At 44.2% G+C, this 24,826-nt stretch overlaps 1 protein-coding gene across 4 annotated transcripts; it reads right to left on the reverse strand.

The window, feature by feature from the left end:
• Positions 1–491: 491 nt before the first annotated feature.
• Positions 492–21,287, reverse strand: pasilla (RNA-binding protein Nova-1-like protein passilla). 4 transcript variants are annotated; one of them, XM_025305103.1, is made up of 6 exons: positions 20,625–21,286; positions 16,834–16,980; positions 16,582–16,739; positions 15,794–16,145; positions 14,682–15,136; positions 492–9,399 (listed from the first exon to the last, which is right to left on the reverse strand). In XM_025305103.1, the coding sequence occupies exons 1-6, from the start codon at positions 20,740–20,742 to the stop codon at positions 9,391–9,393; spliced, it is 1,239 nt and encodes a 412-aa protein (XP_025160888.1). In that variant the 5' UTR covers positions 20,743–21,286; the 3' UTR covers positions 492–9,390. The 4 variants fall into 4 exon arrangements, with proteins under 4 accessions (XP_025160888.1, XP_011152385.1, XP_019700538.1 ...); XM_025305102.1 differs by lacking the exon at positions 492–9,399 and adding an exon at positions 14,421–14,611; XM_011154083.3 differs by lacking the exon at positions 492–9,399 and having other exon boundaries at positions 14,023–15,136; positions 20,625–21,287.
• Between the last annotated feature and the right edge of the window lie 3,539 nt (positions 21,288–24,826).

Genomic DNA, 24,826 nt, shown 5'->3' on the forward strand with positions numbered 1-24,826 from the left:
CGCGAAATTCACGCTCTCTTCGTTGAGCTCTATCCCGAAAATTCTCTAGAAAATTCAGTCGGACGTTTCTGCTCTTCTCCTCTGATCGCCGCCGATGTCACGTTCGTCGCCTCGACCGAGATAATCTCATGCAGAGATGCATCTCTGATCAGGTGGGTGTAATCTTATCAGAGACAAGAGGAGCGACGACGTCTTCGACGAAGAGTCTCATGAAAATTTTAATCGGTATGTGAGAAGGCTGATAGGAAAAAAAAAGTCGGTGGAAACGATCAAATATAAATGCTGAACTTACCAGAAATTTACCGGGCGCTTTGTCACCCTGCCTCGCTTTCTCGAGTGCCTTCTCCAAGAGTGTCCTCTTGGATCGATTAATTTGCAAGGGTTGCGGCGAACGTGATACCGCATTCATGATTTCGCCGTCAATCGATCGGGTGGTACGTTCTATACGCGCGCGGAAGCAAGCGTGGAATAAATTGTCGAGGCTGCTCCAATTATTCGTACAAAAATAGCTTTTTATTTGTTACTTCTGCAGTACATTACACATTTCGTTTTCTTTTATCAAAAGCTCGACAATAAATTCATCCAAAATAGACCGTGTCTACTCGACGCTTTCTTTTTCTCTCTCTCTCTCTCTCACACACACACACACACACACACTCTCATTCTTTCTCTCTCTCTCTCTCTCTCTCTCTCTCTCTCTCTCTCTCTCTTCGCCATTGCACTTCTCTCAATTATAATTCTTTCTTTTATTACAAATAATTCGTCGCGTAAAAAATACAATCCTTCGTTTACTGACTAGTTAGAGTGGCATCTCGCCTTACGCTTGAGTTTGTACACCCGGAGGAATGTAAAAATGAAAGAATAAGAAGGAAAAAAGAAAGTATACAAGAAGGAAAAGAGAAACAAAAACAGGAGACTCGATGAAATCGTAATTACGACGCGCTATCCCTAATGAGGTATATATACATGTGTATATATATATATATATATATATATACACACAAAGAATATATTTATATATAATTATTTTTTCATAAGAAGTCGAGATTAATATAATATCCGTGCGATACGTGCGGAACAATGTGATATGCCTGCCGTGATTAATATCGTCAATCTTGTCGACTTTTCACCGGGGAGAATCGGCGGCGCGCAACGATAATCGTGTTTGCACACTCGATTTTGCCACGCGCGAAATACTGATATCGAGCGATCTGATACGAGCGAGGTCTGGCTCGAAAGCCGCACACACGTGTGGCTTAGAAAAATTGATCTTTGGCTGGCGAACGGGTACGGCTGTGGGCAACAGACGGACAATACAGCTTCCGGAGGCGCGCGGGGGGAATGTCGCGAAGAAGTTTATCGCGTCTTTCGCTTCAATGAAGATGTCGGAATAACGAGAGACGTGCATCTCTATCTCAGATTAGTTTAGTTAGTCGATTAATTAACGCTCGGTTAAAAAAGGGGTGGCGACTTGTGGTTCAGCCGTCTTTACTGTCTCTTGCCTTTCGGAATCGAAACGACAGGGATAGAGGATCGGTCGGACCGCCGTTGAGAAATGATCGCGTGGCGGTAATTGGGGAGATTTACATAACAAGCGTCGCGACCTTTCTGCCGATAAATGCTACGACTTTTACAATCGTGCCTACCGCCTTCGTGAGTTTTTGTCGAAATTTGGAAGGCTGTCCTCACTCTCTCGTTCTTTCCTTTGCCATCGTCGCCTTCACTATTCCAATCGCGCGCGCGCGACACCTTCCCAATTTCCACAAAAATTACAATTGCGCTTCGAGACTTTTCGCTTCTTTGGATTCCTTTCTCAGTGAGAGAAATCTTTCTTGACGAGAAACCGCGGGCACTGTGTCAGATTCAGCGCGAGAGATTCAACGGGAACACGAGAGCCTGGTGAATGACAGACGATGGCGTATGATGATCATACTTGCGACACTGAATGGACAAATGGATGGATGGATGTATGGACGGTGGCCAGGTCATGAAATGAAGAACAACAGAATGCATTTAATGAGCGATTGTTTATTATGCTCTTATTATGGTCACTTGTCATACAGGTAACGATGCTTTCTCATGAGTGAAAATAGTTAATATATTATGTTTTCTCCTTTTTCTCTCTTCTCTCTCTCTCTCTCTCTCTCTTTTTTTGTTTGTTTAAACTTTTATATAATTATTTAACATTGAATGGAATAAATTGATGATGAAAGAATAACAATTTATGGATGCAAATAAATGTGGTTAGAGTGTAAAGTAAATATATCGTAAAGATTAGCTCTTCGCGCGGGAAAAAGAGATGCCGTGAACTAAATTATACCTCGTCGGTGCAACGGGGAAAAAATGAAAAAAAAAAAAAAATAACCAGAGATATAGCGGTGTGCCCAAAGAGGTCACGTCGGGATGCAGGTATTACTTGTTAACTTCATCGACGAGCGAAAGTGCGAAAGTAAAACCAAGCGTTGCGTAACGCTCCGCGTTAATCAATAAATAGAGAATCTTTTTCTTCTTTTGTTTGTTTGTTTGTTTCTCTCCGTAAGCCTTACGAGCTTTACGTACGAACGTATGCGTACCTCGACGTCGCGCGTTTCTCTCACCTACGTTACTGACAAATTGTCTCGTTTCCTCTCTTTTTCGCCATTGTAAATAAATTCTTTACATGAATCTCTGCTTTAAAGCGGTGAACATATCTCTACGAGATATTTCTCTTACGCGGACATCCGTGGTGTCGTCGGTCGCGATGAACGAATCGATCTTATCTAATACGATTAGTAGAGCATAAGTAGCTTTCTCTCTCTCTCCCTCTCTCTCTCTCTCTCTCTCTTTTTCTTTCGCAATTTCGCACCTCGGACATTGGATCGCTCTCTAAAAAAATCTTTTGACAATTTTCACATTGAGTGATAAGCCCGAAAGTTTTCAGGCGGAGACTCCAGGAGAAAACGAAGATGAGACTAGACTGATCGGACAGATTACGTACGAACGAAGATTGCGCGATGTAAGACACGATTTGTATTATGACAAACGATTGTATGTACAATTGACACCTCTCGTCGATTGGATGTTTCAGCGTTCTTTCTAACATAGAAACGAAGACGAGCAATATTCTCGACGAGGACGAGCGATTCTTCAACAAGAACGATGAAGATTCGCGTTTCGAGAGCGATCTCGGCAGACTTGCACTGACATTACGGAACATTTCGCTCTTCTTTGCACATGATGACATAATTGAACGATTTTGAATGATGTTTCCTAATGACATGTATTGATTAGCGATGAGATATTCCTGACCGTAACGATCGGTTCAGCGGAACGAAATCGACGATACCACGGATGCAATCGCGTCGATTCTTCGATTATTATCTCGACGACAACCGATTACAATGTTTTTCCCTGCTTTCTCGGTTCCTTACTCGTCTAAAAGTGTATCCGTACTTCTGAAGAGTTACGACTACTTTTTTCTTTTTTTTTTACTACTAACTTAGCGTAAATATCGATAATCTTAGCTCTCTCCGTCTAGTACGAAGTTGAATCGCAATACCCTTTTTTCCTCTCTCTTCCTTTTTCTTTTTTCTCTCACTCTCCTTCTCACACGGAGACGAGACATCTCAGAATATTAAAAAATACGCAATTTTGCCTCATTGCTCGTAATGCACCGTTTGCGTTCTCGTGTGTGTATATGTGTGCATGTGTGTGTATGTGTGTGTATGTGACGTATTTCTGTGTGTAGGTGTTGTCGGCAAGAAAAAAACCGAACGTTTAATAATGTGTACACAACAATCCTAACGTAAAATGATAACGATGAATCTTTCGCCTAGTCGTGCGCAGCATAATCCACTACAAACTCGGTGAAACGCATGATGTACGTGTATGTATGCGTGTGTATTTTTGTGTATATGTATTCCTTAAATTACTTTATAGCCGAAGGAATGTAAGGTACAATACTTGATCGCGATTCATCATCGGTGCGACGAATAAATCTCTCTATGGTACCTTCGCAGCCAGCTGCTCTCTTTCTTTCTTTCTTTCTTTTTCTCTCTATTTCTCCTTCTCCCTCTTGTATCTCGACTATATATTATCATGGAAGATAACGCTATTCTCGATCTAATAATTCGCCGTAATTGAGATGCTCGTAAAGACTTAACGTCGAAAGTGAGACGCAAACGCGCGTTCTTTCTCTCTGCCTCTCTCTCTCTCTCTCTCTCTCTCTCACTCTCTTTTTCTCTTTTTGCGGAACCTCTCTATTCGCGTGTAGACATGCAATTTTGACATTATACAGTGTGTACATGTAGCTGTGTATTGTTTCGTTCCTCGCGCGTTTGTGTGTCCGATATTTTTTCCGTATGTGTGTGTGTGTGTGTGTGGGTATGTGTGTAGCGTGAACGATAGTTGTGTACATGTGTATGAATGAGAGCACACGCGCACCCATGTGTGCACTTACGACTTAGCAATACGACTACTTATACTCAACAAGGTACTCAATAGTTTCCTCTTCCTCTCCTCTTTCTTTCCCGCCCTCTCTGTCTCTCTACATTAGTTTACTTAATCGGTTTTAGTCTCCTTTATATAATCCCCGAGCTGCTAATGTACTACTTCTACCTCAACAACAACGATCTCGTTCCGAGCGCGGTTTCGTCTTTTGTCCTTATCTGCTGTTTTTTTCTTTTTACATACGCTTACCCAAAATAATATACCATATTAACAGCCTAACACTAAGATTCTCACTTCCGATAAAATAACATTACATACAATTTTTGTACAACCTTCTTTCTTTCTCTCTCTATCGCTCTTTCTCGCTTGCTCGCTCGCTCGCTCACTCGTTCGCTCACTCGCTCACTCGCTCACTCACTCACTCACTCACTCATTCACTCTCTCTCTTTCTCTCTTAATTATTTTGTAACGAATGTTCTATACCGGACGTGTAACGCCGCCTCGTTACGTCTTTCGACGTGCGTAAAATTTTTCCTAATATTTTTTTTTCCTTCATTAGATGCGCATTACTTTGTAAGAATGATGCTGAACTAGGGAAAACGAGGATCGTGATATGAGAAATGTGTCTCGAATCGAGTCGATCGAATGATGATGTCTGATTTCTGAATGTCTGTGTATGTTTGTGTATATATGTGTATGTGTATGTATGTGTAACGAGTGTGAATAATCTTCGCGATAAGTTTATATACTTTCGTAACTATACATGTAATATAACTGTTCGCCTCTGCTATTGTCGATCAATGCAACATGCGCGATGCAATAAATAAATTCTTCTTTTCTTTTTCTTTAGTGGCGGTCTCTATAGCAACATCCTTAGAATGTAACATGTTTTAGCGTAATATACATGTATATACGTATATATACATATATTACGGTGTACACCGATTTTTTTTTTTCGGCTATATTAAATTTTCCTATCGTATTCAAACGTTTGATTATAGCGAACGATTGCAAAAAAGTGGCAGTAAACCAACGCAGTTTGGGGAAGTAAAATTCCTAATAAGGTGCAAATGCAATATTTTTTCTCGGAAACGATAGTCGATCGCGATACATCGCAAACAGTTAACTCGCACGCCTTTTCCTCGTCATTTGACAATCGGTATAGGCCTTGGTGCTCGATCGATCGATCGATCGATTTCTTTATCTACACGGCAATTTTGTAAAAATTTTCTCGCGGCCCTCCCGACGTTATTATCTTTAACGAATTTAACGGACGTTTCTCTTTCTACGGCAGCGATCGCGACGGATAATCACGAATCAGATATATCGTCGAATTATCAGTACGTGAATATCAGCTTCGGAAATCGTTGCGTTATCTTCGGGTATTATCATCGCCGATCGTAAGACAGACTTGAACAAGATACAACGTACGCATGTGAAGGTAGAAAAAACAAAGAAAAAAAGAAGAAACAGGAAAAACGCGAAACTCGCAAGAACGTTATAACGTTAAAATATCCATTAATTAACATTCCTCTCAGTTTGCGGCGGACGATCTTGTCTGTTACAGTCCAAGCTGTTACAGTCCTTTTCTTGGCTATCGCCAAAAGACACACCTCTTCTTCCAGTTCCCGCAAACTGAGCAGACGTACGTAAAGATAAATATATTCGTAAATATATTCCGATATATTCGGTAAATATAATGAGAAATAAACGTACAGTTCGACTTTATTGAAAAACGATCCTGCGTCCAGCAGGGAGATATACACATCTTTAACAACACGTTCTACTGTCAAACGTTAACAAGTGTAGCTGATGGATATAGGGAAATTCGATATGGCACTAAAGAGTGATGGCGGATGGGTATGGGTATGGGTATGGGTATGGGTATGGGTATAGGTATAGGTATGGGATAGAGGAAAATACGGATTGAAGGGGTGGAAGGGAAGAAAAGACCTCTTTCTTTCTTTTTTAACCCCTGGCGTAAAACGTGAGAGTCAAATACTCGCTCTTATCGTTGGTATAATAATTAACAACAGCGCGAATCTCGTCTCGTTACTCTATCTATACATATATATTTATATTTCTCTGCCTCTTTTTTGCATTTCCTCTCGTTCATTTTCTTTTTTTTTTGTTTTCTTCGTCTCTATTTTCCTACACATTAGTTTTTTAATGGAGCCTATGCGAGAGTGTGGGAGCGATGAGAACGCGATGGAACATGATTTACGATGTAGCCTAGCACACACAGCCAAGTAACGTGACACACAAGCCACCACCACCCCTACGCGCGGCGACGACCAGTGTCGAATTCTCAGTTGCTTCTTTTTTTTATTTAGTTATTGTAATAATAGTCGTACTTTTAATCGAATCGAGGCGAGTCAATGCAATTCCTACAATTCCCTGATTACTACTAAAGCTGTACTACACCTTCCCCCCCCCGCCCTTCCCCCCCATGTGTCTGCGAGAACGCGATTCTCGCTCTTCTCTCTTTCTCTCTCATATAATCTCCCATGATAATCGTCGTATACGCGTGTACGGTAGAGTTCGTACACGCCTACACGGACGCGCGTGTACGTGATTCTTTATATATATATATATTTTTTTTTGTCTCGGATAGAGTGGATCATTTGTCGTTTAAAACGTTGAACCTGTAATGACGATTTTTCGTAAGAGATTTAAGAAACTAGCTACACATCTATGTCTAGTAATTCTTGTGTACAACTATCGACTGGCGACGCGACGCGCTGTACACACATTTATATATAATTATATATAACAAAATGATTATATAAATATATATAATTTTATATATATATATAAGATAATATATAATTATATATAATTTTTACATAAATATATATGTAAACGCGTTATATACGTACATGTAGCTATATAAATATATAACGCACACGTCACGCCGCGGTCCTCCCTCACTTTTAACGAACGAACGAAATATATCTTAAACTGTACAAAAAAGAAAAGAGAACGAAGCTTTTTTTGTGTGAAAAAATAAAAGATTCTCTACTAACAAGAGCGACGACTGCCGGTCTATTGAATTGCAAACGGTAATAAGTGCCCTCTTCTCTTAAACAACTCGTAGGTAACATTGACTGGCCGACCAATACTGCTTTGCCACGTTCGTGCGGACGTCACCACATCGTCCGTTTCGTCTCAGAAAAATCCTCAACGATACGTGCGAACGTTTTTTCGTTCCCTCTGCGGATTTCACGATCTCGAGCGGAATATCGTTACTTATGCGAATTCACTTACTTACGCCAATTCGTTCGACGGGACAACCATCGAAACTTGCAGTTACAAGAGTGCAAGATTGAAAGATATTCCTTTCAGTTTTTCTCTTGTTTAAATGGAAATTGTTCTCTCCGTTCGTTCTCTCAACTATACCGATTAAACGAGGACTGCAAGAGCATTTAGAACATTTACTCCGCTCTATTCCGAAATCGAGATCGTTGAGGCTCGAAGGGAGATCGAATGCGGTCCCTTTTTAGATCAATACTATTACACATAACAATAACCCCGTCGCCAATTACTCTCCGCTGGATAATGATGTCGATTATCGGCGCGTCTGCTTGCAACGAAGTTAATATTGATCCGCAACGAAATCGAGACCGATTCACTCGCGACTCGAGTCCGCACACACACTCGAACTGTGTACTTGGATGTTATTCGTCGTTATTACATACTCTTCGGTATGCTAGTAATTAAAGATACATATATACACACACACACACACTATAGTGCACTTAAACGCATGTACACGTACGGCGTTAAAGCGACTCCGGAAATTTCGGCCAAGGGCGTCGTTTTAATAATGGTTCAGCGATCGCTTCTCTCTAATTTGCTTTTCTTCCGGGATTTTCTTCGCGTTTCGAGTCGATACTAAGATCGATACCGAGCGCTCGGATTTTCGCGATACTCACATCGCGAAAATCCGAGCGCTAATACGTAACACACTGCCGCGTAAAGCTTTTGATTAAAGTTTTAGCTAATCAAAATGCAAAAATATTGCACACATTTTTCAGCGCATTTTTATTTGTCGGTTAATTTCATCGGCTCTTTGTTAGGGGCACGTTTGATTCGCTGGGTTGCGATTATTTTCTATGCGTGAATCGAGACGCAAAAACCCCGTTAAGTAACGGTCAACCAGCCGATAATGCGTTTTGCGCTTATCCGCGATTTTATTAGTGGCACTCCCGTCCGCGTTAATTTCGCTCACAGCCGGATCTTTAAAGATGTATCACACGTATTATTTTCCTCGGTCTGATAACATCCGCGACCCCATGAGACGCGCGACATTCCTCTCGCGTCTTCTGCGTTCACAGATAAGTGTCGAACGCGAGAACTGCATATCCCGAATTCCGAGGGGGGGAAGAGAAACGACCGTTGGAACCACCGTTAAAACGACGCTCCCACCGACGAACTCTCTACGAATCATGCTATTTTATTATGGTACTAAAATGTAACAGGCGATATTTTAAACCCACGTACACTAAGAAGAATACTTATGTTAGACTGGCTGATCGCGTTATGGCTTCTACACGTGTAATCTTTCGTATCGTTTTTTTCTTTTACTGTTGATTCGGTTGTTGTTGTTGTTGTTGTTGTCGCTGTTTGATTCTTACCGGAATTAATCGCAGAAAGAGACTCATCTTCCACTTTTTTTCTTTTCTTTTTTAGCAATTCGCTCGAGAAAATCTGCTTCGTCCGATCTTTCTGTTTCTTTCATTTTCTCCTCGTCTCGGATCGTGAGTCTCACACACAAAGTCGTTAACACGTTATAACGTTATAACGTTATAACGTGTACGCTAACTGGCACATTTTCTCCTTTCGTTCACTTATCGTCGACAAAGTTCGATCTCTCGTTTATTTTTTCTCTCTTTCTCTTTGTCTCTCGTGTTTTCTCCTTGCTGGAATCCGTATGTTTCGCATGCCATCATCTCATCAATTTTAGTCTTCCTGCGCAAATAAATTCTACAATTTTACATTTCTGTCAACGTAGCCCGTGACGTTGCTCACGTACTGGCAGCTGGTAAATATATGTATATATATATATACTCTCTTTCAACTCCATCACAGCTAGTCTTATACATTATGAATCTGCTCTACTACGGAATGTTCTTTTGTTACTTTTTTATGTTTTAGAAGAAGAGAAGAGAACCGTAAACCTTATTCCTAGTTTAACCTTTTTTTCCCCTTTAGCGCGTGCTACCTACAAGTTGTTCGCAAGGGAGAGACCACTCGGCGTTCCCCGGCTATTGCGTTTCCTACAAACATGTACGTCGTGAAACTCGTCATTTGTACCAACAGGCGATGTGCACATATCACAAATTAATTAGTCGCTTCACTCTGGCGCTAATACGCGAATGTCCGCAATTTACCGTCGGCTGTACTGCACGAGAGCGATTCGCTATTAGAATTATAGTATGGCTATTGCGAGTACATAATAACGGAAGGTGAACCGGCCCCCCGATGGTGATCGATCGAAGTCGACAACTCGGGTCCTGGAGGAAGTATAGGGATCGCTCGTGGGAGTAATCGAATCCCAGCGATACCAGGGACCACGAGGAGCGAATGGAAGTGAGCGAGACCGAGAGATCAAGTCTCGATCGAAGATCTCGGTTCTCGCCGATCTAATCAACCGTTCACCCGGCGTTACCACAGACAGACAGGCAGCGGACGAAACTACACACACACACACAGCTGTCTCGTAACTTCAACAACGGGTCGAACGCAAAACAAGGATATCGATCCTCGACCGGTTATAGAACAGTGCAACTCGACGCTTCCGTCCGCGAACGAATATCGGCGACGAGAGCGACGAGAATGGCGACGACGACGACGACGACGACGACGACGACGACGACGACGACGACGACGACGACGACGACGACGACGACGACGACGACGACGACGACGACGACGACGACGACGACGACGACGACGACGACGACGACGACGACGACGACGACGACAACGACGACGACAGCGATAAAGATGATGTACGAACGCGAGTACGGTGAAAGACGAATAAATAACAATTAATTCTAATAAAATAAGAGACTAACGTACATATTTGTAGTGGCAATGGTGGAACCGTGCGGTATGCACCTCGCACCGAACATTGCGAACGATAAAAATGTTACTAGTGGCTGCTCGAGTGACAAAACGACAAGACGACATTTTCTTTCGTTTCGTATGTTGCACAAGACCGAACCTTACGACACAAACGAGTCTCTCTGCCTACCGGCAGTCGACCGGACGATATATTCATAGTCAGCTATAGTAGATTTGCAGTATAAGATGAGAATTAGCGGTGACCAATTAATATAGATTTAATGTGATGATTCATGATAGAATGACGAACATTATATAGTATTATATGTTAATAACGAAATATATATATATGTATATGTATATATATTATGCTGCCGCTTTAGCGTTAATAGCACGAAGGCCATTAGAACACACTAATCCATAAATTAAATTAACGCTATAAGTTATATTTATGTGATCTCTTAAAACTTTAGAATTGATTTATCTACAGCAACCTAGTGAATATCTCGTAGTTCACGTTACCGGTGACTTTTTCAATATATTTGGGCAACATAGTGGAGTTTAATTATGATAATAGTTCACATAGAATTTATGGATAAACATAAATCTGTTCTCTTCGCGGACGCAAATATTTTGTCAACAATTTTCATAATATCATTCCACGTTCATATATTATATATATATATATATATATACACACACACATACATACACATATATATATAATATTTGTATATTAGTTTATATATATATACACATATGTATGTTATTTAACGTGATTTCTCTTTTCATAATAATCTAATGCATATCCTCTTCCTCTCTCTTTCTTTATATTATATATATATACATATATATGTACATGTATATATGTATGTATGTATATATTTATTTATAGAAAGAGTATATATATATATTTATATATATTTCTCTCTTTCTCTCGCTCTCTTTGCATAATATATTATCATTTCCTTTATGTGATATTTATAAATATACAAGTCATTGTTTAAAGAGCGGTGGGCCAGCGCCTCCAGCTATGAATTGTACTCGTGTACACAGTTATGTGTATATATATATATACATACATACATACATACACACACACACACACACACACACACACACACACACACACACACACACACACGCACGCACGCACGCACGCACGCACGCACGCACGCACGCACGCACGCACACACACACACACACACACACACACACACACACACACACACACACACACGCACACACACATATATATATATATCTTTAACGCTACAGCTAACATTTCAATAATCATCGTTTTAGCTAAGCCCATTATTGATTACCTACTTTATATCACCCCTTCCTACATTTACCTACCCCCAAAGAAAGAATAGTTGTAAAACTTCTACTTCGTACCAGATGTTATATCTAGTTTATACTTTTCTGTTTTCCGATCAAACGGCAAAAACTAATAACAAATTTACTCCGAAAATCTTTGAACCGATCTTAACGTTCAGCGACCTGCCGACTCGCTTCACCGTGACAAAATTTCAGAAATCATTGAGGCTGCCCGTTTGACTCACGTTCGCGTTGAGATTTTTCGACGTTTCATACGCGTCCTTTTACCATACAGAACCCTAAAATATGCGCAATTTTCACTAATATAATTGATTTGTCGAAGTTAATTCTGTTAAAATGAATGATAGAAGAATTTTATATGAATGCGGGTACAAACGAATCGTCGTCGCCACTTTGTAGATCAGCCTGAGCGTAAAAATACGCGTCGATAAAAAGTCTCGACCGCGGCGAGAACAATTGAGAAAATGCTCACATGTAAATAAAGAACCTCCGAAAGTTCAATGTGCTTGAAACGAACGAGCGTTTGCGTCGTTGCGAGAAGGCAAACGCCAAATATACACTACTTTCTTTCTCTTTCTCTCTCTCTCTCTCTCTCTCTCTCTCTCTCTCTCTCTCTCTCTCTCTCTCTCTCTCTCTCTCTCTCTCTCTCTCTCAAGGCACGTAATAACAAATTCTAATGTCAAGTTCGATCGAAATGAGACTAAAGCAAACTTCAGGCAAAGTAGTACATAGATGTTAATCGCAGTCAACTGACGATCGCCTTAGAAGAGGAAATAATTAGACTAAAAGTCCGAGAGATGTAATGGGATAAGAGTGTGCAGATTATTATCCAAGAATGTTATCTAAAAGTGATGCGCGGGCGAAAAGGTTGTTGCTTATCCTAGTGAACAGGTGCTAGCGCAAACAGATTTTGCATCTCTTAGAGTTACGCGTCAAAAGATAACAACGTTTGACGTTAATCTAGTATTCTGTATACATTAATCTAAGCGCTACGGGAAACTTAGTTAGAGATGAGGTTCGTTCTGAGTTGGAGACTTAAACCCTTTGGAATTAAGAATATAACTCTTGGCAATAAGGAGTTATCCGTTATTTTATTCAGCTGGGCCAGCCAGCGGCATTGTAAATATATAAATATATGTTTATATATATATAGAATAGCTTTCTCTCTTTATCTCTCTCTCTCTCTCTCTCTCTCTCTCTCTCTCTCTCTCTCTCTCTCTCTCTCTCTCTCTCTCACTTTGAATATATATCTATATATGCATATATATTAAACTTCCAGCCAAGGTATTTCTGCATTTATATATGTAAACTCTTTGGTTTTGCCAAGGTATTTACTCTGTTACTCGGTGAACGAAGTGAATAACGTATTTTGCAAAAGCGAGAAGTCCGTTAGTCTAAGTATTTCCCATCTCGAAAGACAATGCAGAATGTTGATCTTGAAACTTTCGTTTCGACATTCCAGTTGACCGAGTCAAGCGAATCCGGCGGACTCGCGTTGGCGTTCAACAGTTGAGTTCTGTATGAGTCGAACATTCGATATTACAGCGAAAATCGTCACCCGTGAAAAGACTTTTCCCGGGGACACTGCGATTATCAGGACAAGAGGAGTCTGTCGAGAAGAAGCTGTATTCCCCCGATTGTAGTAGCGTTTGCTCGTGCGGCGTGAACGTCAGTGGCTAAAGAGAGATGCCGTATCTCCGTAATTCCGAATCGATAACAATTACCTCTCGCGGTAATACCCTATACAATAATAACTAGTTTACTCGCGGCAACTCTGATGCGGTACGCGCGTGTCGTGTGTGATAAAGCCCAGTAATGTGGTGTATCACAGAACAATTGTAGTAGTTATATCGTACAACATACCAAACGCTGAAGACACAAGTAGACCGAGTTCGATTTCGTTAAATTTTAAATCAAACGCGGAGAAAGTTGCCTTTTCAATGAGTTCGCGTGCTTTGCACTTCGAGACCGTATCTGTCTTCTTTTTTTTCTCAATTAAAGCACTGCGAGTGCTAATGTCAATTTTTTTGAAATTTCAAAAATTACGTTATTTGCATCATGCGTAATTCGTATGTAATTTATCTTCCCGTTGCAACGCAATAACATTAACAGAATTTCTCTCGAAACTCTTGCGTCGATATTTGGTCTACTCGTACTTCCGGCGCATTGTATAATATTCGTATGTTATCGTTAATAACCTTAAAAGATAGATAAATGTCGACGAGCCATGATGGATGTATGAACAGTGTGATGCGATAATGCAAGCGCTATAGTGACGCAGCGATAGATGACACAACGGGCGGTAGGTTTTTTTGTTTGTTTTTGGCGCGATGGACGAAATATATGTATATATATGTATATATATATATATATATGATGGTGTATATATATATATATATATCGTATATATCGAAAAAAGTCGGGGAGAGAAGAGAACCGCCGTTGTCAGGCGCGACTTCTCAGGGCGTGAAGAGGTGAACAACGGAGCTCAATAATGGAGATGAACAAGTGGGATGCCGTACTTGAAATCAATGGATCATATTGGCGATGGCATTCTGACGTGCTCTCTTCGCCTCCTCTTCACTGATCCTCTGCTCGATCAAGTACTGAGCAGTGTTGATCGCATTGGGATAACCCGTGATAGTCACTATGCGGTTCCTGGTACCAGGGGCGAACATGCCCTTCTTAGAGATTTGTATGTTGGCGCCACTTAGGTGCTGAATCTCAATGAGGGCACGACCACCGGGTCCCAGAATAGCTCCCACTATAACCTCTGCAATTTCTATGTCTACTTTCTTGGTCTCCTTGCTGTTGGCGTCTACCTGTGTAGGACTCTTACTTACAAGTGATAACTGGTTAGTGCCCAAGCCAAACGAATTGTTGTTCAGGTGTATAGCACTGGCAGCAGTGTTGTTCTGTCTGAACGGATCGAACGGCTCGTACCGATCGAGGGTGTTGCGCGGCGTTGGTGAAGTCGATCCGAGCGCGGGCACAGTACCGATCGGTCCAAACACACCGCCGTTGTTGTTCGAACCATTCGCGGTCGTGGTACTATCCATCGGATTGCCCAAGTAACTCATACTCGACGGCATGCCGATCCCCATCCCAAGGATATTGTACTTGGCGAGGGTAGCAATCGCGGCGAGTATCTCCGAAGCGGCAGGCTCGGTGAAGCCTGTTGTACGTAGATTCAGCTTTATATGTTCCAACAACTGCGTCGTCACCGGTGCGGTACCCGCTGTAATGGCCGCGCCCAGATTCAGATTCAGACTTAGACCAGCGCCATTCAAGAGACTCACTAGAAAAAATGGACAAGCGATCGCGTGATATTATTAATTGTCCACGCTTGAGAAACACGGTGTATTATCGTTGACTTGTAAAATTTAACGCGCGCCAGCGCAACGCCAGCGTAAGCACAAGGTCAATCGCGGCAAATGCAAAAATGCAGATAGTGCGCACATGGATAATGCGCATTTCTTCCTTTTCAACAATCATGTGGTTATCGCTACAAGTTCCTGTAATCGCACGATGGACACACGATATATAGTTTACTTCTTCCATTTAAATAGTCGAAATTAAAAGTCGAAGATTAACGTCTTAATTACAAAAACGGTAATAAAGTTTATAATTTCTTCGCGTGTGTAGTTATATATAATAAAACAATAATAAAAATAAAAAGATAAATATAATAAATAAATAATAGAAAATTACTAAATACTAATAATAATAATAATAAAGACGAGCAGTATCTACAAACTTATATCTGCAAATATTATTATGTAACATATCTCTTGTAGTAATATATAGTATATATATATATAGTATAGTAATATGTAGAAATATATCGTCGATAAACCGTCGATAACGCATATGCAACAAAATGTAACTGCAATGTTATCAAGTATTGTAAAAGAAAAAAAAAACCATCGATATTGTAAAACTCGCATTAACTAACCTGTGTTCAAACCGGCTGTAGACGTGTACGTGGGAGTACTTGTGGGGGCTTGAGCATACGGGCTGCCTGTAGGATTGTAGTTGGCAACGGGACCACTTACATCCGCGTAACTGACATTAAGACAGGTTCCACTTTGTGGATCATCTGCCACTTTCGCTAAGATCATGAGTAATGCATTACGATTATTTTCTTTCTCACCGATCACCGTTATGCATCGCTCTTGAAGAGATAGATCTTTAGCTTTCTGACTTATTTGGACATACGAGCCAGATTCTTCTTTAATCTGCTTAATGTAATTCCCGGCCTTTCCTATTATCATCCCTGCAGTGCTATTAGGCACTAAAATCTTTACCTGAAATGGCAAGCATTACGGCTTGTGTCATTCACGCGCACAAGATTTATTAATGCAATCAAGAGGGCAATTATGAGATTGACTATCAAGGATAGCTTGTTTCATCATCTGCCACAAACGCAACAACTATTACAAAGTATTTTCACTAATACTACTATTAGCACTCGCGTCTTCATGGAAATTATCGTAAAGAGTTTATAGTGGTAAAATTAGTATCACAGTAGGAAATTTAGGCTATTTTTAGAAAAAAAATACTTTACACACATAAAATCTTAAGGAAATTTAAAAAAGTGTTTCAAGAGGCAATTATTAGCATTATAACGCATATCAATTTCGCACGTTTGTCTTGGAAGATATCTCATGTGTAAAATATCAGGACAAAAAGTCCTTCAACGGAGTGTTCTCATTGTAAACAAATGTTTGATTCTTATTATACCTGCTTGTCTCTTTCCGCAGTGGCTTTACCAGAGTCAAAATCGACCGTAGTTTTTGATGTGAGGTCAGGTTTCTCGCGTATCTTCTCCATGATGAAATCCATGACCGCCATTATAGCTTCTACACTGCCTGTGATCAAACATACTCTTTCGGTAGTTCCTGTTGCAGACAAGCAAAGTGTCCCTTTAAGACACAGTTGATGTACGCATGGCATGGATGCGCACAAATGTGCAACAAAAAAGTGAATACATACCCGGATAAAAGTCGTGTGATTTAGACATCTTCACCCTTGCCCCCGTATCCTTTTGAAGTTGAGCAATTGTGTCTCCACCTTTCCCGATGATGGCTCCAGCCGCCACACCGGGTACCAATACTTTGAGGTGATACGTTCCATCTCCACCTGCAAAATCAGAACGAATCCTTCTAAATCACATTCCTACATGTGTATGAAGAGATAAATATCGTGAACACGTGAATTATACAATCACACGATATCGATATCGATATCGAATATTAAAACGATGTAAAGACACGAGAAAGTATTCATTGAAGTTTGCAGAGTAATTCAACAACTACGAGCTACGTGTAATAATATGACGAAGCGCGATACGAAAAAATTTTCAAAATTAATAACAGCAGGCCAATAGTGTAAAAATGTATCTTGCAACATAATTTTGGCAAAGGGCAATTATGAGAGATGGTAATTTTTGCTATTTATAACATTGTACTATCTCGATTTCGAGTACAAGGTTTCCTAATTTTAGTTTGCGCATCTCCGATTCGTGCGACTATCGTCTCTCGAGCAGTCCCGATCGTATATTTGGAAAAAATTCTCAAAAAAGTACCTCGTAGTAGTTTTCTCCTCGACGAATGCAAGTTTAAGTTTCGCAGAATTTTCGAACGTAGCGTCAAGTACACGAAAAAGATGTCATTCGTCGAGAGACCCATCGAGATGCGAGCTTTATAAAGACAATATTATTATTAAAAAAGAAAAAAAATAAATAAATGAACAAAAAAAAATAAAACGGAAAACTTTCCCAGTCACGATCGCCACGATAATCTCTCTCTCTCTCTCTCTTTTTCAGCTCGGCCCTGCGTGTCACGCAATCGCGGCTCGCGGAACGTCATGTCGCCTCGCCAATTGAGCGAACATATGACTCGTCAGCTGAAAATCGCCGATCGACTTACGATCGATCTATCCGCTCCTTGAACCGAGCTTTCCAGCGTTTACGCTCGAGTGACGGCCGAAGCATAGTTTTCGCGCGGGTGCCACGTTCCGAAAATGCACGACCTTGCTCGCTTACACTGGCATGCGTGATCGAACGGCCGGGGAAACTTCGGCTGAAGTCGAAGTCGTGTGACGTTGACGTTCGAGTCGGTCAACCGAGCGATGACGTGCCGGTGGACGACATCGGGACATAAATCGCGCGCGCGCGCGCGCACGCTCGCTCGCTCGCTCGCGAAGCAGAAAAAAATGCCTAGAGACGCAGATATACTATTACTTAAGCTAATCACTATCCGTTCTCTCAAGATTGCAACTCCACGGGGCTATTGCAAATGGTGAAAAGAGAACCGCGGCGACGATTAATCTTTCGCGACTGACGGGATATATGTAACGTCCCGCTGGAAATTTCTCTCCGTAAGAGTTAATCACTTTTGACAGGCGTTCTAATTTCCACAGTTTTCCCATCTCCATCCGTCGGGCGCAATTACATGGAAAGAGACGCACGATGAAATCGTAGGCACTCACGGAAAGAAATACGCACAGGTGGAACACAGTCACGATTGTACCGACGTAATTGCCAATTACGTCACAGGCAGAAGTAGAAAAACATGTCGATCACGGTTAACGGCGATTACTCGCGATACTGCAAAATTGGTGCTCGAATTCGAGAACAAAGCTTGAAATCGCACACGGATTTCCGCTAATCGACGACCAAAGAAAGAAAATCCGCGTCGGTCACGGTCAACGGTGTGACCGGCGGAGTCATTCGTACGAGAAGGGAACACACCGACTGACATCGACTGTGACGTCTAAGCTAATATGACAAATCGGACTCGGTCGCGCACCGACGATCATTCCGACCTCATTCGAAGATCCCGCCGCCCTTTCTTTCGCGAAGGGCGTGATCCCCGAATGCGCGTGGACGACGGGCACAGATCTCGGGAACAAGAAGATATTCACAGAATCCAGCGGTACGCACGAGGAATGCTGACTAACGGTCAATGAGGAATTGTTCGGGTCGAAAGGGACGGCAGTTGGACGTGCGGAAGACAAACAGCTGTTTGACAGATGGAAGCCCTGCGCGCTGGCTGGCTGGTTAGCTAGTTCACTCGCTCGCTCGCTCGCTCGCTCGCTCGCTCGTTAGTTTGCTTGTTCGTTCGTTCGCTCGCTCGCTCGCTCACTTGCTCGGCTCGGCTTGCCTGGCCCGGCGACCTTGACCCGCAACCTCGGCGAGGCGGAGAGGCGGCGGCGCGGTGCATGCGTGCGTGCGTCCGTGACAACTCACCGATGCGCCACATCCTAGCGGGCGCCGTCGTTCTGCTGCGCGCGGATGACAGCGGCGGCGCGCGTTCCGACTACGAGGACTATGATGACGACCACGACGGCGACGACGGGAGCAGCAGCAGCAACAGCGGTGGCGGCGGTGGCGGTGGCGGCGGCGGCGGCGGCGGCGACAGCAGCGGAGGCAGCGACAGCGGCGGCGGTGACGGCGGCTGCGGCTGCGGCACCGCGGCGCTACGGATACGCGGCGACGAACGGAGCGCGGACAAGTGCGCGCGATTGATACACGGAGATGACGACAACGGCAGCGGCGGCAACGACGACGGCAGCGACGACGACGACGACGACCACGATGGCGATGGCGATGGCGACGATGGCGATGGCGACGACGACGACGACGACGACGACGACGACGACGACAATGACAACGACGACGACGACGATGTTGATGACGGTGACGACGACAACAGCGAGAACGTAGCCGCGCGGCGACGTGCGCCGCTATTTTCACGATGTCCGCGCGACAAAGTTGCAGAGTCACCGTAGGAGCAGCCACCGCCGTCGAAGCGGTCCTCCATTAACGTCGACGTTCCACAGGCACGACCGCCCACACGTAGCCGAGGGAGCGAGAGAGAGAGAGAGAGGTGGGGAGGGAGATGGGAAGAGAGAGAGAGAGAGAGAGAGAAAGAGAGAGATGGAGCGCGCGGACGGAACGTCAAAATTCAAAACACTGTTTCCCGCTGTTTCGACGTGGTGCGACTTCGGTTGCCGTCGAACGCACTTCGCGGGCGCGCGACTCCGCAGGTCGGAGAGAATAAGACACCGCAGCAACAGAAGCGAGAACAGAGGGAGAGACAAAGACAGAGAGAGAGAGCGAGAGAGAGAGAAAGAGAGAGACAGAGGAAGGGAGAGAGAGGAGGAGAGAGAGAGAGAGAGAGAGAGAGAGAGGAAAAAGGAAAAGGGGGCGATCAGGCAATGGGCGGAAAGAGGAGACGTGGCACAGGAGAGGATGCGCGAGGAGAGGTGAGGCGAGGCGCTGTGTGGCAGCGGTGCTCCGTGTACATACGCGATCACCCAGGCGATCCGCCGCCGCCACTGACGGCTCGGACTTCGGAGGTGGGAAACGAAAGGGAACGGTACGCCGATTACCAGCGGACCGATCGCGCTGTGTCAACACAGCACGGTACGGCTAGATTGTCAAAAGGTGCGCGCGAAACGGGCGGAGAGAGAGAGAGAGAGAGAGAGAAAGGGAAAAGGAGAGAGAGAGAAATAACAGGAGGGAAAGAGAAAAAGAGAGAGAGAGAGAGAGAGACACAGTCGCTGCCGTATATATGTTTGCCTATTGCGCGAGCGGTGCGCGAGTATGCGTGTCGCGAGAGAGGAGGCTATTCGCGCGATACTCGTAGCTCCGTAAGAGCGAGACACGTAGCGAGAGTGAGAGCGAGAGTGAGCGAGCGAGCGGGCGGGCTAACAAGCAAAATGGTCGGGATGACGACGCGACGCGACGCATTATGAGGACGCCCTTCTAATTGACATACCTGATCCGTAATGCGACCTCTTGGTTGCACCGTTTTCCGCGTCGCAGTCGAGCGGCCGCTTTCTGGAGTCCGCAATCTCCGGGGAGGGACACGTCTCCATTCCTGAGTCGGCGGCCATCTTGTTCCTCGCTCGTTGCGCGCACGGTACACACACACTAACACAACCACAGAGTAGAGACAGGCGGTAGACGGCGCACACGGAGGCGGAGGTGAGATACACACGGAACACTACACTCCGTGATTGATGGTAGGGGAAGGCCAGGAAGGCGAACAAGAGAGAGGGAGAGAGAGAGGAAAAGAGAGCAAGTGAGAAAGGAAGAGAGGGAAAGAGAAGAACGGACAAGCGCGCGCGAATAAAGGCGAACGGTGGAGAATAGACGAATGGTGGTGGAAGCAGCAGACGATGTTCGTTCGCGGGGGCAAGTGTCGTGTCCGGATGAGGTGCCGCGAGAGAGAGAGAGAGAGAATGGAGAGGCACCACGTACGTATCGCTCTCTCGAAACGGATGAACAAATGGATGTACACGTAAATAGCGACCACGACAGAGTTGCTACTCGCAGATGGGAGACACTGATGCAGGAACGCACGCCACGAACGTACGCGCGCACATACGAACGAACGGACGGACGAGCGAGCGAGCGAGCGAGCGAACGAACGAACGAACGAACGAACGCACGAACGAACGAACGAACGAACGAACGGGCGGGCGGGCGGGCGGACGAGCGTGCGTGCGAGCAAGCGAGCAAGCGAGTGAGCGAGCGAACAAATAACACACACGCTCGCGGGGTGCCGCGTCTCACTGGCGACTGCTCGCGGCTCCCTTGCCAACCAGCTGGTTGATACTCGCGACTCGATGTGCCCTCGCGTACACCTCTCTAAGTTCGCCGCGTCTCCGTCTAGCCTGCGCGGTACCTATCGCTACTGCGCCTCTCTGTTTCCCTCTCGTTCCCTCTCTCTCCTTCTGCACGCTGTTTCTCACTCCGTCTTCGTCTGTCGCGCGCGAGCAGCCCTCGTGAGTTCCGTTCAGCAGTGCCGTAGCAAGTAGGATGCACCGCGGGCGCCTTGTGCGGGCGCTGTAGCTCCGCTCTTGGTGCACCCCGCGATAAATGTCGCGCGCGCTCAGCGAGCGAGGGTACAAATGGACGAACGAGCCTGCAAACGAACGAGCGACCCACCGACCGACCGACCGACCGACCAACCGACCGACCGGGCGGGCGGATACTTCCGGGAGAGTTTCTTCGGAGGTCTCACGGAAAGTACGACGACGAGCGTTGCGTCGCGACGCACGCTAATGGTGGTGGTGGTGATGGCGGTGGTGGTGGTGGTGGCGGAGCAAGAGAGGTAGGAGGAGGATGAGCGCGCTCGTTACGTAAGCGATGACGAGCATAACCTGGTGCTGGCGCCGCCGTCGCCACCGCCGCCGACGCGCTGCGTCGTTCGTCCTGCGCGGCTGAAACGCGCGCGCTTTAGATCGAATTATGGCGTCGTCGTGGTGTTTCGCTGTCGCAGCTGGCCGCGCGCGCATTCACTGCGGAGTGACGTTCGCCGCGGGATCGCGGGCGGTTTTCAAGTCTGCCGAATAGCGCTCCGCGAAGTGGCGGCTTCTCAGGCTCCTTCGGATGTAAATGTAAATTGCGAATCGTATATCTCGGTAGGCTCGTCCTTCGTAAAAAAAGAAAGAAAAGGCTCTAAAAGATGACGGTTGTTGTTAAACGCGCTCAGGCGCGTATGGATTCATCACGATTAAAATGTTAATATCCATGGGAACTTTGGTTGTTACACACTTCACATACACATGCGTGTTCGACCGTTTACATCTCGAAAATGCATTTTCGTCTTTAATCGTCGTTATACCATCTGCGGTTGAATGACTATGGTCGTACGATATGCTGTGACGATGCAATCTTAATCATTTGTTTAGTTACGTCTCTCTTTCTCTCTCCCTCTCTCTCCCTCTCTCCCTCTCTCCCTCTCTCCCCCTCTCTCTCTCTCTCTCCTCCCTATCCCCTTCTCGCTCCCTCTATCTTTCGTAACAGCATAGTGTGGTTAGGTGTTTGCGCAGCGCATGCGAATTGCTATATTTCTTTTATGGCTGTGTTTCTTGTCGCTCACGATGAGCAATCGACGACCTTTGCGCTCTCGTGAGTGCGATAGCGCGCGATCTCTCGCGCCGCCATCGCTCCTCTTCTGTCCGGCGCGCGACATACGATGGACGGACCATACGCGATAGCTCTCGATTTCTTATCCTTGGTCTATAAATGTAGCGCGGCAAATATACTGCCTGACGATTATGCGCGACCGAACTGAGAGCAAAGTCCTTCGTGCTGCCCCCGGACCAGCACGTGCCTGTAACGCGAGATTGTTTCGCGATTCTCGCGCTTTGTTGTCAATTTCACCGACGATACACTCGATTAGCATTCATAAAAGCCTCAGCTCTCTCGATAGACCCGTTTCTCGGCGGGAGTTCTCGGGAGAAACGCCTACGATTGGCGATAATTTACGGCGAATAGTAAATCTCCGGGTAAGGAGAGAAACGCGATATTCATAAGAGAGACGAGGAAACATGAATATGATAAGATGGTTTTGATGTAAATTTGAAGAATTTCTCTCCTTTTCGTGTTTGAATATCGAGTTTCAATACGAGTCAACGTGTTCGTACAAGTGTGTGGTGCCCATATTTATAATTATATATATACATACATACATATATATATATATATAAAATAAATGAAGTTCCACTTGCGTCACTTTGTCAGAGCCACTTTATCAGTTGGCAGTTGCGAGTAAGCGAGAAAATGCGCGAATCTGGAGCACGCGTGGTCGGAGCGACAATTCGTTAGGAATCGATCAATCGATTTTTATCTGACTCACTCTCGGCGAAGAGTTTTACCTTCGCGCTCGTTTCGAAGTTCCGTCAGCTTGACTTCGCGCGTTCGTTGGCAACGGGTAAGAATGAAATGAGCGCTCTTCATTCGGCAGATAGAGGCAAAAGCACGAAAGATGGGCTCTCACCTTCATCTTTTACCACGAAGCATTCACTTTTTGAAATATTCACTCGTAAGCGTCGTGAGAGTGTATAATAAGTTCGCTGGGAGGTTATCACTCGATTTGTCGGCCATTATATACTGTTTTCCTTTTCAGGCGATATATGCTGTTTCTCTCTTCGGCGAAGAGTTATATAATGGAAAAATAACTCGTTTAATGAAATTTTGGTCAAATGCAAGCGGAAAGTAACGAGAAATATGCATAAAGCATTCGCGATGCAGCATCTGCGGTTGCACAATCACGTACGTGTGATTTGTTGCGAGAAAAAAGGAAAGGAATGTTCTTAGGTTTCAGATGCAAATATGCGCAAGCGCGCATGGAAAGTAGTGATAAACGATTTATACTTCTTACCGTTCATATCTCTCCAGAACTTCCGTTATCTCATGCTTAAAAAAGCGAGTGCTTCAACTTCAAGTACAAACGAACAATTCAGTGTCTTTATCTCGGCTCGTATTTTTCACACCTGCTTTAATAAATAACAGCAGAGGCGCTCACTTCGTCTTATCCGTGCAATTCGAAAAGTTGTAAATATTCGGCTTACTCTGTACTATCTAAATATTTTCATCTGTAGCTATAAATACCGTTAGCTTTCCATTGAATGAATTACATGTTTTGAGTAAATTTAATGAATCTGATAACACAAGGACCGATAACGACCAGCGGTTCATGTGTTTACATGATAAATTACATATTTTCGAAAGTCGAAATCAGAATGCCGCCGTATAATCGTTGATGGATTCGTTAATAAAATAAATATTACAGCCATTCGAATCTTTGGTGATTGAGTAACGATCGTGGAATTTTTCCTCCATTGCGTCACTTATCTAATATTCGCTAAGCAAGAGAGGAAACGAGCGATCATCTTTCTCTCTCCCTCTCTCTCTCGCTTCCACTCTCTCTATCTTTTTCGTTGTAACGTAATAGTTGTCGTCAACCGGTTTTAACACTCGGATTTTCGATCCCGATAAACTGTCGACACAATCAACAACGTCGCAACGTCGTCCGCGTGTCTGAGAAAAAACAGAACGATGTGTAAGTCTGGAAGAAAAGAAATCTTCTCTAGAAAAGTAAACGATACTATTAGATGATACCACAGACAGGTGTCCTTAAGTCGAACTAATTAAATAAGCGGGCAAACGATATCTCAATGGAAAATG

Source organism: Harpegnathos saltator, unplaced genomic scaffold (genome assembly GCF_003227715.2).
Source record: "Harpegnathos saltator strain DR-91 unplaced genomic scaffold, Hsal_v8.6 scaffold674, whole genome shotgun sequence".
NCBI classification, from domain to species: domain Eukaryota; kingdom Metazoa; phylum Arthropoda; class Insecta; order Hymenoptera; family Formicidae; genus Harpegnathos; species Harpegnathos saltator.

Coding starts and splice junctions, on each gene's coding strand:
- pasilla (XM_011154083.3), bottom strand. CDS start 20,742: ATGGCCGCCGACTCAGGAATGGAGACGTGTCCCTCCCCGGAGATTGCG. Junction 16,981..20,624: donor GAGGTCGCATTACGGATCAG/GTATGTCAATTA, acceptor CTGATTTTGCAG/GTGGAGATGGAACGTATCAC. Junction 16,146..16,581: donor CTGCGGAAAGAGACAAGCAG/GTATAATAAGAA, acceptor TTGCCATTTCAG/GTAAAGATTTTAGTGCCTAA.